At 35.4% G+C, this 17,500-nt stretch overlaps 1 protein-coding gene across 4 annotated transcripts in view; it reads left to right on the forward strand.

Annotated features, from left to right (window-relative positions):
- The window catches only part of LOC115226240 (putative lysozyme-like protein), a 26,020-nt gene that overhangs the window by 3,852 nt on the left and 4,668 nt on the right, over positions 1 to 17,500 (forward strand). Inside the window, exons 1-3 of one of the 4 annotated variants that reach the window (XM_036514829.1) lie at positions 2,118 to 2,859; positions 7,455 to 8,044; positions 10,802 to 11,080. In XM_036514829.1, the coding sequence (XP_036370722.1) occupies positions 7,469 to 8,044; positions 10,802 to 10,909 (684 nt within the window). In that variant the 5' untranslated portion in view covers positions 2,118 to 2,859; positions 7,455 to 7,468 and the 3' untranslated portion in view covers positions 10,910 to 11,080. Of the gene's footprint in view, positions 1 to 2,117; positions 2,860 to 3,102; positions 3,253 to 7,454; positions 8,045 to 10,801; positions 11,081 to 17,500 lie in introns of those variants that run through there. The other 3 variants (XM_036514830.1, XM_036514828.1, XM_029797262.2) reach the window with 3 other exon arrangements.

Consider the following 17,500-nt stretch of genomic DNA (forward strand, 5'->3'; position numbering starts at 1 on the left):
ACTTTTGGGTCTGCTGTAGGAAATATGTATTTTTTTGTGGGGTCTGGGGACAGCAAACGGAAGAAGCTGGTTGTGTATGTATATATGTGTGTATGTATGTATGTATATATATATATATATATATATATATATATATATATATATATATGTGTGTGTGTGTGTATAGATATGTGTGTGTGTATCTATGTGTATGTGTGTGTGTATGTATACCTATGTGAGTGTATGTACATATACATGTGTGTGTATGTATATGAGTGTGTGTGTGTATGTATATGCATGCGTATGTGTGTGTATGTATGTATACCTGTGTGTGTATGTATATGAGTGTGTGTGTGTATGTATATGCATGCGTATGTGTGTGTATGTATGTATACCTGTGAGTGTATGTATAGATATGTGTGTATATGTGCGTGTGTATGCATGCGTGTATGTATCTATGTGTGCATATATGTATGTATACATATGTGTGTATGTATGTGTGTGTGTGTGTGTACGAAAGCTATTGCACCCACAAGGGGCTAAACACAGAGAACAAACAAGGACAGACATAGGTATTAAAGTCGATTACATCGACGCCAGTGCGTAACTGGTACTTAATTTATCGACCCCCGAAAGGATGAAAGGCAAAGTCGACCTCGGCGGAATTTGAACCCAGAACGTAAAAACAGACGAAATACCGCTAAGCATTTCGCCCGGCGTGCTAACGATTCTGCCAGCTCGCCGCCTTGTCGTTTCCCGCCCTATTCTCTCCCAGACCCAACGATAACTTTCCAGAAAAATGCATGCCCTACCAGTGGTTGAAAAAGCTTTATTTTTAATATTTTACCACAGTTGCTTAATACAAAAGTATCTACCGGGAACTGAGTACAAAAAGGAAGTACATTAAATAAAGAATTTCACAATTTCTTGTCCCACTAAGAAAAAAAGAAAGAAAGAAAGAAAGAAACATTAACATCTATCCGTCCCACTACAATTTTCCCAGGGCCCCACCGGTGAGGCGTATACCCCCAAGTTGGGAATCACTCGTAGAGAAAAAGCTCCCTCGGTGGTTTGGCGGGTAAAGAATTCGTGTGTCGATGCTGGGAATATGATGCTAACTCCGTCAGAGGGCTTGGTTTACAATAATATATTTCTTTACTGTCCACAAGGGGCTAAACAGAGAGGGGACAAACAAAGACAGACAAAGGGATTAAGTCGATTACATCGACCCCAGTGCGTAACTGGTACTTATTTAATCGACCCCCGAAAGGATGAAAGGCAAAGTCGACCTCGTTTTTACAATAATAATATCTGTAGGGTTCAGTGCTTGTAAGGAAGCGAAAATCTTTGGCTGCGAAAGTGAAACTGGCTCTGTAATAAAGTCAATTAAGGAAGACCCCTTAGGGTTTATAATTGCGTGAAATGTTTAGGGAGCACTTGTTTTCTCGTTAATTGGAAGTGTAGGGCAGCAGGAAATCACAGAAGCCGGTTGCTAATGGTGTGTTAGCCTTAAAATAATTCAGATGTTAGTCAGCAGTTTTAGATGTTGTGTGTGAGACAGAGAATCTTGGCTGCTGGAATTGATTATACTGCAGTGAAAGTCAGAGAGGAAGCAGATTCCTTCATCTGACACACATATATATACACACGCACAGACACAGAACGTATAACATATATATATAATATATATATATATAATATATATATATATATATATATATATATATATATATATATAGTTACATATATATATATATAGTACATATATATATATCTATATATCTATATATTATATATAATATATATATATATATATAATAGATACATACATACAACTTATAAAACAAGGGCAAAAGAAAATTAATTTTTATGCCAATATGCAGATAGCAGACTTTTAAGTCGTCAATTTCCACATATTATACACCCACTACAGAAATTCGTTATATATATATATATATGTGTGTGTGTATATATATATATTAAAATCAAAATGCGGGTGGAAAATTGGATATTTATTTCATAAACATCAATTTTAAGACCAGTGGTCTAGCATATAAAAAAACTGTGATTCAGTAAATATTTTATACATAAATATAAGAATTAAAAAATTCCCTCTTATATATATATATATATATATATAAAGATATATACTTATACGGGAGTGTATGGTGACACATCGGACTAACAAGGAAGCCTATAGGTGGTCTGTTACGCTGCCAGTAATAGCAGCCAAATATATCTGAAACATAGAACAAAAAGGAACACATCTTTTTTTCATAACAAAAAAAGCCGTTATGATCATACTCGAAATATTTTCCATCAGTGGTTCCTGCTCACTCGACGTTGACCTAGGGTTAAATAGCACCGCCAACCACGACACACTAGGAAACAAGTACTGCAATTACTCACATTGAGTCGCTTTGCCGGCTAGAAATAACAACCAATTCTCCCTCCTCAGATCTCATCATCCCACAGGATTGTTTGGGTGGAAAGAAAGAGACATTTGATGGCGTAATCTGTCGCGCGCACCTAGAAATAACAGCCAAATACCGGTAAAAAGGAAGGACGCATTTGGTAATTTCGGGATCCTCGTGGGGTTAAAACATTACAAGTGTTAAATCGACCTGCTAAAAATAGCAGCCAGATCTCCTCCGTCACATGTTTTACTACGTCTGAAAGAAAGAAACAAAAAAAGGAAGAAAACAAAGGAAGAACGTTCGTGTTAATGTAGCCATGGATATATATACAGTATGTCGGGAAGAATATACTGGATGGTCACGACTGGAGCGTCTTCGATCGTAGATGTTGCTCGAGCAGGGCTGACCTGGGGCTAATTAACAGCGACCGCGACAACAACAACAAGAATATATATTTAATGAGGTAATTATCTTATTTCTTTGAATAATTAAAACACTTTGTTGTTATTGATGATGATGATGATAATGATGATGTTAGTGTTGTTTAGCCCCGGGCCAACCCCCAGTGCAGTACACCCACGGCTTAAGCAATGACCAGATCTCGTAATAAGCCCCACCCCCCGGGCTCCCAAGCCTATAATTGTCCAAATTCTTGGCATTGGTCCACAAGAATCATTTCCTTTCCTTCATTATCGCGATGTGCGTGGTTTTAATTAAGGGAGATTTAGCTGCTATTTCTCGCAGGACGAAGAACCACACAGAGACTTCCTTTGTTGGATCTCCGCGACAAACGTCAAGTCCAGAGTCTGTCTTACGAGTAAACGTAGCGCTCCAGCCGTGATCATCCCACGTTTAGGTCAGTATGTTAGGATTACATCATCCACTACCAGAGGCTCTTTTCATTTTATATACACACGTGTTGTGTGTGTGTGTGTGTGTATATTCTTCCGTTTTACACACACACGCACGTGCGTTGTATACAATCGTTTTATTCTGTAGACGTATATAGCTGACTGGTCTTTGTGTCTATGTGTACCTAGGGGTGAGACGTTTGTGGTGCAGGAATGGGTGCGTGTTTACATGTGTCTGTTTGTGTGTGTAAGTGAATGTATATACATGTCCGTGTTGTGTCTCCAATTCGATGTTTGAGGATGTGTATACGCACACACACATATTACGAAATATTACCACACACACACGCACACATATACACATATATATATACACACATACATACATACACACGCATATATACACATACATACACACACATATACCGAAATATTGACACATATATATACACATGCACATATAACACATACGCCGAAATATTACCACACACATATATAAACACACATACATACATACCACACATTACGAAATATTACCACACACATATATATATACACACATACATACATACACACGCACATATATACACATACATACATACGCATATACCGAAATATTGCCACACATACACATATATACGCACGCACATATACACACACATACACCGAAATATTACCACACAGACCACACCACACGCACATATATACACATACACCGAAATATTACCCCCCCCCCACATATATATATATACACCAACCCATGCTACATGGAAAGCGGACGTTAAACGATGATGATGATGACATACATACACACACGTCACATATATACACATACACCGAAATATTGCCACACATACACACACACACAAATATATATTACCACACACATACACATATATACACACATACATACACACGCACATATACACACATACATACACACGCACATACATACACGTACACCGAAATATTGCCACGCACATACACACACACAAATATATACACACACACATACACCGAAATATTGCCACACACACAAATATATACACACGCACATATATACACGCACACATACATACATACATACATACACATACACCGAAATATTGCTACGCATAAACACACACATATATATACACATACACATATACAACACATACTCCGAAATATTACCATACACGCATACATACATACATACACACCCATACCCCCGAAATATTGCCACACGTACGCACGTATACACACATTCCAATCTTTGTTTATTTGGAAGTGTCTATGTACTCGCCCGCGCAAATACTGACACCCCCGCTTGCATTTATATGACAAAAGTATATATTATATATATATATATATAAGTGCTTGTTTTTATGTTCTAGTTATGATAGATAAAAACAATTTTACATTAATCTGACGGATTACAGCATAATTTGTTGAATACAAATTTATTGATGGCTTAGATAACCCGAAACTTACAAATTACTATCAATTATATTCTTGTTGAAGAATAATTTGTGTATGTGTGTTTATATATATATGTACATATATGTGGCTGTGTGGTAAGTAGCTTGCTAACCAACCACATGGTTCCGGGTTCAGTCCCACTGCATGGCATCTTGGGTAACTGTCTTCTACTATAGCCTCGGGCCGACCAATGCCTTGTGAGTGGATTTGGTAGACGGAAACTGAAAGAAGCCCGTCGTATATATGTATATATATATATATATATATATATATATATATATATGTGTGTTTGTTTGTGTGTCTGTGTTTGTCCCCATAGCTGGTGTGTTTACGTCCCCGTAACTTAGCGGTTCGGCAAAAGAGACCAATAGAACAAGTACTGGGCTTACAAAGAATAAGTCCCGGGGTCGATTTGCTCGACTAAACGCGGTGCTCCAGCATGGCCGCAGTCAAATGACTGAAGCAAGTAAAAGAGTAATATATATATATATATATAAAGAGAGAGAGAGAGAGATAATGTGTGTGTGTCTTCGTTTTATGTCTAATTAGTTTTATACAATCAAAAGTGGTGTCTGTGGAGTATGAAATATATTTTCCTCGTGGAACACATATTCATACATTTATGCACAGAAAAGGCGTTTACGAATGAAAATATTTCCTCTCTGGGATATATTTCGACGTAATTGCTGAATAACTTGATTCAGCAATTCCTACACACGCATACACACACACACACAACACACACAAACGGTTACATGTCCGTACAATCGCACATACACAAGCACACACGCATACACATACAGACACACTTACACATACGTACGGAAACATACACACACACACACACATACATACATACGCTAAAACATTTGTTCTAGTTTGGAATTTCTTCAAGTTCTCCCCTCCCACGAAAACATTTTTATTTCTGCCCTTTAAGAAAAAATGCGGTCGTCTGATTTCTGCTTTGGATAGCAGACATTCAGAATCTACCAAAACAAACAAAATAATAATAATAATAACAACACAGTGGTCCCGGTGCGCGCACTCGCGCAAGCTAGTCATCCTTACATTGTGTTTTTGTGTGTTATTTACTGTTTTAAAGCAAAAACTCATCGTGCCCCACCTCCTAATTCCTTCGTGGTTTTATTGTATACATATACTCTCTTCTACTCTTTAACTTATTTCAGTCATTTGACTGCGTCCATGCTGGAGCACTGCCTTTTAATCGAGCAACTCGACCCCAGGACTTATTCTTTGCAAGCCTAGTACTTATTCTATCGGTCTCTTTTGCCGAACCGCTAAGTGACGGGGATGCAAACACGCCACCGTCAGTTGTCAAGCGATGTTGGGGGGGAGGGGACAAACATAGACACACAAACATATACACACACATACATATTTATACATATACATATATACGACGGGATTCTTTCAGTTTCCGTCTACCAAATCCACTCACAAGGCTTTGGTCGGCTCGAGGTTATCATAGAAGACACTTGCCCAAGGTGCCACGCAGTGGGACTGAACCCGGAACCATGTGGTTGGTAAACAAGCTACTTACCACACAGCCACTGCTATATATATCTGTCACTTACAATGATGAGGGTTCCAACTGATCTTATCACGGTCGAACCGTCCAACCCATGCTAGCATGGAATACAGATGTTAAACGTTGATGATGATGATATATATATATATATATCTAATGTAGGATAAAAATTTTTCAAAAAAAATTCTTTTTGAAAAAAATTATATCAATGGCCAGCATATTAAAAAATACCTTTAAAGGTTATATATATAGGCATAGGAGTGGCTGTGTGGTAAGTAGCTTACTTACTAACCACATGGTTCCCGGTTCAGTCCCACTACATGGCACCTTGGGCAAGTGTTTTCTACCATAGCCTCGGGCCGACCAAAGCCTTGTGAATGGATTTGGTAGATGGAAACTGAAAGAAACTCGTTGTATATATATATGTGTGTCTGTGTTTGTGTCCCTGTAACTTAGTGGTTTGGCAAAAGAGATCCGATAGAATAAGTTACTAGGCTTACAAAGAATAAGTCCTGGGGTCGATTTGCTCGACTAAAAGGTGGTGCTCCAGCATGGCCACAGTCAAATGACTGAAACAAGTAAAAGAGTAAAGAAAAAGTATATATATATATATATTAGAAGAAATGAGGTACTCAGAAGATAGGATGGTTTATATTTACAGGTATTTGTACTGTCTTATATTCCTCCCCACCACTACAAAACTCTATAAAATGGTCAAAACTCTTTACACAGGAACTTAGTTTGATTTGAAAACCCCACTAGAATGGGAGAAAGCGCTAATGATCTAAGTGTTATGATATTTATATAAAAAAATGTAATATACAAATAAATATCTGTAAATATAAAACCATCCGATTCTCTGAGTACCTCATTTCTTCTAATATATAATACCTGTACATCATCTCCAAACCTTCCAATATGTATATTGTTGACTGCCATGACACTGCATCCTTTAAGGCCCTCATGCTTTCCGAAATCCCCCGAAACTACACCTGATTATACATACACCTTAGATGAGTTGTAGTGCACCTGAGCACTGTACACAATGTTTTTATTATTATTATTATTATTATATATATATATATTATATATATATATATATATATACATATAGGGAGAGAGAGAAGGACATGTATGTATGTATACAACTGAGATTGGTGATGATGATGATGATGATGATGGTGTTTTCTCTTTCAGCTGTGCAAGAGTGGATGATTAGGCGGCGTCTGCGTAAAGAGAGACAAGAACGGTTGGAACAATTGGAATCCATGATGGCCAACACCTCTGAACTCACAAACAACTTCTGCCAGAGCGGTTACTGCAACCAGACGGCCGGAGGCAAATCCCCCGGAAACGGACAGGACATAATCGAAGAACGTGGTGAAGACCTGTTTCGAAATAACAACCACAGCAGTGGTAATAGTAGTGGTGGTGACGACGATGGTGGTGGTGGCGGCGGTGGTGGTGGTGGTGGTGGTGGTGGTAGTAGCAGTACTAATAATAATAGTAGTAATAATAATTCTACCGGCAACAGAGTGTTCTGGGAGAGTTTCACATCGCATCAGGACCCTTCTTCTCTGTTCACAAAAGACAGTTTGTCATCGGAAACTGACGCTACAGCACTCGGCCAACCGAGTCGCCACCAGACCTCCTCTTCCTCTTCTTGTGTGACGCCCGACTCATCCGAACCTCCCATAAAACGGTTAAAGGTGTCCTGCGAGCAGTTCACATCTCTACAGAATGTTAGCATTGGCGATGGTGTGGTCAGCAGAAGAAAATTACCGAAGGTGAGTCTCAGACCATTTTATTTTATTTTACGAGGGTGAGTCAAAAAGTAATGCCATTTTGATTAGTACAGGTATAATTACCAGCACAGGAACATGTATCATAAGGCGGAGAGCTGGCAGAATCGTTAGCACGCCGGACAAAATGCTTAGCAGTATTTCGTCTGCCGTTACGTTCTGAGTTCTAATTCCGCCAAGGTCGACTTCGCCTGTCATCCTTTCGGGGTCGGTAAATTAAGTACCAGTTACACACTAGGGTCGATGTAATTCACTTAATCCCTTTGTCTGTCCTTGTTTGTCTTCTCTGTGTTTAGCCCCTTGTGGGTAGTAAAGAAATACGTATTTCTTCTGCCGTTACGTTCTGATTTCAAATTCCGCCGAGGTCGACTTTGCCTTTCATTCTTTCGGGGTTGATTAAATAAGTCCCAGTTACTGGGGTCTATATAATCGACTTGATCCCTTTGTCTGTCCTTGTTTGTCCTCTCTGTGTTTAGCCCCTTGTGGGTAGTAAAGAAATAGGTATTTCGTCTGCCGTTACGTTCTGAGTTCAAATTCTGCCAAGGTGGACTTTGCCTTTCATCCTTTTGGGGTTGATAAATAAAGTACCAGTTACGCACTGGGGTTGATGTAATTGACTTAATCCGTTTGTCTGTCCTTGTTTGTCCCTTCTATGTTTAGCCCGTTGTGGGCAATAAAGAAATAAGGAACATGTATCATACATCAAAATGAAGCTGGTCCTCTGTGGATCACATCCCTACTTCTCAACAAAGTCACCGTTTCTCTCAATGGCAATGTTCCGCCTTCAAATGAGAGCATGTATCCCTGCCCCGTAAAATTCCTGTCAACACTTCTTTGAGCCACTTCTTCACTACCTCAACACTCACCAGATTTAGCACCTTCAGACTATCTTCTCTTCGGCGCCACGAAAGAGGGTTTGAGAGGCAAACATTATTCTAGTGACGAGGAAGTGGAAACTGTAGTGAAGATGTGGCTCAAAGAACAGTCAACAGAATATTATGGGGCAGGGATACATGCTCTCATTGGAAGGTGGAACATTGCTATTGAGAGAAACGGTGACTTTGTTGAGAAGTAGGGATGTGATCCACAGAGGACCAGCTTCATTTTGGTGTATGATACATGTTCCTGTGTTGGTAATTAGACCTGTCCTAAACAAAATGACATTACTTTTTGACTCACCCTCGTATTTTTTATTCCATTCTTTGTTCTCCACTCTTCGTTATTTTTCTATATTTTCTTATGTTCTTTAAATTGCAACATGTGTTTTTAGAGTCCCTATGTGGCCTTTTAATCTTTTCGTTACCAACCCGGCCAAAACCACCTCTGGCTCTGTAGTACAAATGTCTTGTTTTCATAAATTTTGAATTAAAATCTTCCACCAAACCTTAGTCACAATTTATGTTCCTAACACTACCTGAATGATAACTAAGTTATTTTACTAAATTCTTTGTTATATTTAAAATTAATTGAAAGAAACACAGAGCATCTCAACAGAAATATGGTAACAAAAGGGTTAAAATATATAATAGAGAAACAATTCTTAACCCTTTTGATACCAACCTGGCTGAAACCACCTCTGGCTCTGAGTACAAATGTCTTGTTTTCTTAAGTTTTGAATTAAAATCTTCCACCAAACCTTAGTCACAATTTATGTTCCTAACACTAGCTTAATGATAATTAAGTTATTTTACTAAATTCTTTGTTATATTTAAAGTAATTGAAAGAAACACAGAGCATCTCAACAGAAATATGGTAACAAAAGGGTTAAAATATATAATAGAGAAACAATTCTTAACCCTTTTGATACCAACCTGGCTGAAACCACCTCTGGCTCTGAGTACAAATGTCTTGTTTTCATAAGTTTTGGATTAAAGTCTTCCACCAAACCTTAGTCACAATTTATGTTCCTAACACTAGCTGAATGATAACTAAGTTATTTTACTAAATTCTTTGTTATATTTAAAATTAATTGAAAGAAACACAGAGCATCTCAACAGAAATATGGTAAAAGGGTTAAAATATATAATAGAGAATCAATTATATATCAGCGTGACACAGAGAGTGACAAGGCCGGCCCCTTGAAATACAGGTACAACAGAAACAGGAGGTAAGAGTGAGAGAAAGTTGTGGTGAAAGAGTACAGCAGGGATCACCACCATCCCCTGCCGGAGCCTCGTGGAGCTTTAGGTGTTTTCGCTCAATAAACACTCACAACGCCCGGTCTGGGAATCGAAACCACGAGTCCGCTGCCCTAACCACTGGGCCATTGCGCCTCCACTGATGATGGTAGCATTATATGGTCGACTTTGCTGAGGTCGACTTTGCCTTAAATCCTTTCGGGGTCGATAAATTAAGCACCAGTTATGCACTGGGGTCGATGTAATCGACTTAATACCCATGTCTGTCCTTGTTTGTCCCTTCTATGTTTAGCCCCTTGTGGGTAGTAAAGAAATAGGTATTTCGTCTGCCGCTACGTTGTGAGTTCAAATTCTGCCGAGGTCGACTTTACCTTTCATCATTTCGGGGTCGATAAATTAAGTACCAGTTACGCACTGGGGTCGAGGTAATCGACTTAATACCTATGTCTGTCTTTGTCTGTCCCCTCTATGTTTAACCCCTTAAAGAATTAAGGACCAGTTACGCATATATAATTATCTCACTGTTTCACTTTTTCTTTTGCTTTTACCCTTTTCGTTTAAAACAATTTTTTTTCTTTTTTTTTTTTTTTTTGTTATTTTCCAGTCTGGACTCCGGTTCCACACACGACCCAGCCTCTTGAAAAACGCCCACGTTGTTAACCAGAACGACATGCAGTGCAGTATCACAGATATCTTACCTGATGTCTCCTAAATCGTTAGCGCGCTGGGCGGAAATGCTTACCTGTACTTCACCCATCCGCTACCTTCTGAGTTCAAATTCCACCGAGGTCAACTTTACTGTCCATCTTTTCGGGGTCGATTAAACAAGCACCAGTTGAACCCTAACCCTAACCCTAACCCGGACCAGGCTGTGCATGGTGTTCTTGAGCAAGACACTTTATTCCACATTGCTCCAGTTCACTCAACTGTAGAAATGAGTTGTGATATCACTGGTGCTAAGCTGTATCGGCCCCTTTTCCTTTCCCTTGGATAGCATCAGTGGTGTGAAGAAGGGAAGGCTGGTATGCATGGGTGACTGCCAGTTTTCTATAAACAACTTTGCCTGGAATTTGTACCTTGGAGGCTAACTTTCTTGGTACAATTCCATGGTCATTCATGACCAAAGGGGGCTCTTTTTTACACAATTGCAAAACCGATTTCTTTCCTACACGGCTGCTGCCGCCTGTAACCATAAAGATCCAACTCTGATAAACTTTCAAAACAGTTTTTATTATTATAAAACTCTTTGATGGTTTTTGTGGCATCATTCTCTTTACAGCTGGCTTCTCCGAAATATCTGAACTGGAAATCAAAACCCAGTTACAGATTTGAACATATTAATTGTAACATTATTTGGAAAAACCTAATTTTACACGGTGACATTTCAATATATTGATGCCAAAACCATTACATACTGCTTATGACTGACACAAAACTATTTGAATCTTTTCGGTTTGAACGGCAATTTTTTCTAGCGGTGTCATATGAAATTGTCACCCATAATTATGACCCTAGTATTGATCTATTACATTTCAATCTGTTTTAAGGTTAGGGTTAGGGGGAAGGGTATCTTTTTTTCTTCACAAATGTAAATAAACCCAATCTGTTTCTTAAACGAGGGACATATTCATACGGCACAGAATGTTTTCACCTCAATGGATGTCATTGATTGGTTGAAATTGCAGAAATTGAAGAAAAACAACAACAAATATCTTACAAACTATAGAATTTTCTCAATAAAGCCAAGAGAAAAAGTTGTTTTATAAACACATTCTACCAGTATAGGAGGTTTAAAAGTGTTTAGTTACGTGGAAATTATGTTAAAAAGTGTTTAGTAGTTACGTGGAAATTATGTTTAAAAGTGTTTAGTTACGTGGAAATTATGTTTAAAAGTGTTTAGTTACGTGGAAATTATGTTTTTAAAAGTGTTTAGTACGTGGAAATTATGTTTAAAAGTGTTTTAGTTAGTACGTGGAAATTATGTTTAAAAGTGTTTAGTTACGTGGAAATTATGTTTAAAAGTGTTTTAGTTACGTGGAAATTATGTTTAAAAGTGTTTAGTTACGTGGAAATTATGTTTAAAAAGTGTTAGTTACGTGGAAATTATGTTTTAAAAGTGTTTAGTTACGTGGAGGAAATTATGTTAAAAAGTGTTTAGTTACGTGGAATTATGTTTTTAAAAGTGTTTAGTTACGGGAAATTATGTTTAAAAGTGTTTAGTACGTGGAAATTATGTTAAAAAGTGTTTAGTTACGTGGAAATTATGTTTAAAAGTGTTTAGTTACGTGGAAATTATGTTTAAAAGTGTTTAGTTACGTGAAATTATGTTTAAAGTGTTTAGTTACGTGGAAATTATGTTAAAAGTGTTTATTTACGTGGAAATTATGTTTAAAAGTGTTAGTTACGTGGAAAATTATGGAAATTATGTTAAAAAGTGTTTAGTTCGTGGAAATTATGTTTAAAAGTGTTTAGTTACGGGAAATTATGTTTAAAAGTTTTAGTTACGTGGAAATTATGTTTTAAAAGTGTTTAGTTACGTGGAAATTATGTTTGAAAGTGTTTAGTTACGTGGAGGAAATTATGTTTAAAAGTGTTTAGTTACGTGGAAATTATGTTTAAAAGTGTTTAGTTACGTTACGGAAATTATGTTTAAAAGTGTTTAGTTACGTGGAAATTATGTTTAAAAGTGTTTAGTTACGTGGAAATTATGTTTTTTTTAAAAGTGTTTAGTTACGTGGAATTATGTTAAAAAGTGTTTTAGTTAGTGGAAATTATGTTTAAAAGTGTTTAGTTACGTGGAAATTATGTTTAAAAGTGTTTAGTTACGTGGAAATTATGTTTAAAAGTGTTTAGTTACGTGGAAATTATGTTTAAAAGTGTTTAGTTACGTGGAAATTATGTTTAAAAGTGTTTAGTTACGTGGAAATTATGTTAAAAGTGTTTAGTTACGTGGAAATTATGTTTAAAAGTGTTTAGTTACGTGGAAATTATGTTTAAAAGTGTTTAGTTACGTGGAAATTATGTTTAAAAGTGTTTAGTTACGTGGAAATTATGTTAAAAAGTGTTTAGTTACGTGGAAATTATGTTTAAAAGTGTTTAGTTACGTGGAAATTATGTTTAAAAGTGTTTAGTTACGTGGAAATTTGTTTAAAAGTGTTTAGTTACGTGGAAATTATGTTTTTAAAAGTGTTTATTACGTGGAAATTATGTTTAAAAGTGTTTAGTTACGTGGAAATTATGTTTAAAAGTGTTAGTTACGTGGAAATTATGTTTAAAAGTGTTTAGTTACGTGGAAATTATGTTAAAAAGTGTTTAGTTACGTGGAAATTATGTTTAAAAGTGTTTAGTTACGTGGAGGAAATTATGTTTTTAAAAGTGTTAGTTACGTGGAAATTATGTTTAAAAGTGTTTAGTTACGTGGAAATTATGTTTAAAAGTGGTTTAGTTACGTGGAAATTATGTTAAAAAGTGTTTAGTTACGTGGAAATTATGTTTAAAAGTGTTTAGTTACGTGGAAATTTGTTTAAAAGTGTTTTAGTTAGTGGAAATTATGTTAAAAAGTGTTTAGTTTAGTTACGTGGAAATTATGTTAAAAGTGTTTAGTTACGTGGAAATTATGTTAAAAAGTGTTTAGTTACGTGGAAATTATGTTTAAAGTGTTTAGTTACGTGGAAAATTATGTTAAAAAGTGTTTAGTTACGTGGAAATTATGTTAAAAAGTGTTTAGTTACGTGGAAATTATGTTTTAAAAGTGTTTAGTTACGTGGAAATTATGTTTAAAAGTGTTTAGTTACGTGGAATTATGTTTATTAAAGTGTTTAGTTACGTGGAAATTATGTTAAAAAGTGTTTAGTTACGTGGAAATTATGTTAAAAAGTGTTTAGTTACGTGGAAATTATGTTTAAAAAGTGTTTAGTTACGTGGAAATTATGTTTAAAAGTGTTTAGTTACGTGGAAATTATGTTAAAAGTGTTTAGTTACGTGGAAATTATGTTTAAAAGTGTTTAGTTACGTGGAAATTATGTTTAAAGTGTTTAGTACGTGGAAATTATGTTTTAAAAGTGTTTAGTTACGTGGAAATTATGTTAAAAGTGTTTAGTTACGTGGAAATTATGTTTATTAAAGTGTTAGTTACGTGGAATTATGTTAAAAAGTGTTTAGTTACGTGGAAATTATGTTTTAAAAGTGTTTAGTTACGTGGAAATTATGTTTTTAAAAGTGTTTAGTTACGTGGAAATTATGTTTAAAGTGTTTAGTACGTGGAAATTATGTTTAAAAGTGTTTAGTTCGTGGAAATGGAATATTATGTTTAAAAGTGTTTAGTTACGTGGAAATTATGTTAAAATGTTTAGTTACGTGGAAATTATGTTAAAAGTGTTTAGTTACGTGGAATTATGTTTAAAAGTGTTTAGTACGTGGAAATTATTTTTTTTAAAAGTGTTTAGTTACGTGGAAATTATGTTTAAAAGTGTTTAGTTACGTGGAAATTATGTTTAAAAGTGTTTAGTTACGTGGAAATTATGTTAAAAACTGCCGTTCAAACCGAAAAGAACCAACTATTTTAAAATGTTGAAATTCAAATATAAACCACCTTTCATAATTTTATGCCTGAGCCTCTCTTTTAAATCAGACTCCAACTTTGTATACTGATGTGTGTGTGTGTGTTTTGTTCTACTAATGTTCATATATCTTTTAACTTATATTCTTAACACTGTCTTAATATACCAATATATATTTGGGATCTTTACCTTTTGACCGACAGATATCGCCCGGTGTTGCTCGGGTTTGTTTTCTTTTCGACCCTTTAGAATTGGAATTTTTGAAAAGTAAAAATTTTGCATTATGTAGCTTGTTATTCTCTTTAAGTGAACATTTTTCTGGTTGAAATACATCGAAAAATGGCAACACAGCAGTAAAAAAATCGTAAAAAATAGGGATTTTCATTAAAAAAAAAGCACCTTTTTGATGCAAATAATTTTTGGTGTTAACATGGTCTGATTTGAATTTTATCTTCTACGTAAGGAAAAGCAAGCCTTCTTCTATCATACTCTCAATTTTGGTCAACTTGCGCCACAGGGTCTTAGAGAAAATAGTGTTAGTTGAAGGCTACCAAACCTGCCACACACAGACAACTTCAGCTTTATATATAGAGAGATTTTTTGTAACTAAACACTTTCAAACTTCGGACACTGGTAGAATGTGTCATATGAAACATCTTTTACTCTTAGTGTTTTTGAGAAAAGCTTATATTTAGGAAGTTATTTCACGTTAAAGTTGTCGTATTTCGATAATTTCAACCAATCAATGACATGTATTCAGCTGAATAAAATTACTGCTGTTGTTTGTCAACAACTATCGGCGGTGTATATTTTGTTTGTCACTGTTATTTATGACAGCCCTAAGCCTAAAACCCTAACCCTAAAACCTTAACCCTAAACCTAAAACCCTAACCCTAACACCCTAATCCTAACCCTAAAGCCTTAAAGCTAAAACCAGTACAAACGCATGAACGATGTCATAAATAACAGTGACCAACAAAAAATACTCCGCTGTTAGTTGTTGTTGACAAACAACAGCAGTAATTTTATTTGGCTGAATACACGTCATTGATTGGTTGAAATCACCGAAATAGAACAACTTTAACGTGAAATAACTCCGTAAATATAAGTTTTTCTGCAAAATGCTAAGAGTAAAAGATCTTTTATATGACACATTCTACCAGTGTCCGAAATTTGAAAGTGTTTAGTTACAAAAAATTATTTTAAAATCTGTCGATCAAAAGGTAAAGATCCTATATTTGTCTTTTGTTATGTTCCAAACGCCATCTTAATATACCAATGTATATTTGTCATTTTGTATCTTGGAAGGCAAGAATAAGCCTAGCTTTGCAGTTATTTCTAGGGTTAGACTTACACATGCAGTTCCTACAAGAACATCTGGTCCTCCAGAGGGTCTTACATAACTGGGATCGAACGCTTCTCCCTGATTTCTCTATGATCTCAATGTTAAGTTTAGCGCCCTTGAGAGCCTTTCTAAATCCATGGGCTGATTCCAAACTTCACCCTTTGAACCTTGTCTGTCTTATACCACGTGTTTATTCTATTTGTCCCTTTACAAATCATTTGTACTCTATTAGCCACTGATGGTCAATATATATGTGTGTATATATATATATATATATATAATATATATATATATATATATATTATATATATATATATGTTTTTGTACACCACCTGTCTTCGGCTTTTGATTTTTTCGTAAACTCTCCCTATATATATATATATATATATATATATATAATACAAATAAGAAAATGGAGAAACAAATTTGGTTTGTTCATCAACTTACGGATATTATAATGGATTATTTATTCATTTTACAAATTAATTTGGGTACTTTACCAACAGTATATTGGATAAATGATATCCCATTGTGGGTTACACCCATAACCCCTATCTTACTTTGTATATTATATATATATATATATATATATACACACACACACACACTTCCTTTATTCTCTTTTCCCTTATCTTGTAAGTGACCTCACCTCCACATATATGTAGACATAAGACTAATTCTCAGACAGGCTCGAAACAGTCCTAGATGAAACCACCTCTGGCTCTGTGGTAAAATGTTTTGTTTTCATAAGTTTTGAATTAAAATCTTCCACCAAACCTTAATCACAATTTATGTTCCTAACACTAGCTTAAAATGATAACTAAGTTATTTTACTAAATTCTTTGGTATATTTAAAATTAATTGAAAGAAACACAGAGCATCTCAACAGAAATATGGTAACAAAAGGGTTAAGATATATAATAGAGAAACAATTCTTAACCCTTTTGATACCAACCTGGTTGAAACCACCTCTGGCTCTGAGTACAAATATCTTGTTTTCTTAAGTTTTGAATTAAAATCTTCCACCAAACCTTAGTCACAATTTGTGTTCCTAACACTAGCTGAATGATAACTAAGTTATTTTACTAAATTCTTTGTTATATTTAAAATAATTGAAAGAAACACAGAGCATCTCAAAATAAATACAGTAACGAAAGGGTTAAATTTATCCTCTTTGTTATATTTTTTTTTTCTGTAATTAATAAAAAAGGAGGTATTGTATTTCAATAAATAATATGGTCCCAAATAGATAAAGTGGTTTTTTTCTGAACAATTAAATGGTCTTATTGAATGAAACGGTGCCAAAAATATTTTAAGATATAATTAAAACAGAATTATCACAACTTAAATAACATTTTTCTTGTGTTTTCATTTTCTTCTTTAAATTCGTTTTCTCTTT

The sequence above is a fragment of the Octopus sinensis genome, linkage group LG29 (genome assembly GCF_006345805.1).
Source record: "Octopus sinensis linkage group LG29, ASM634580v1, whole genome shotgun sequence".
Taxonomy (NCBI): domain Eukaryota; kingdom Metazoa; phylum Mollusca; class Cephalopoda; order Octopoda; family Octopodidae; genus Octopus; species Octopus sinensis.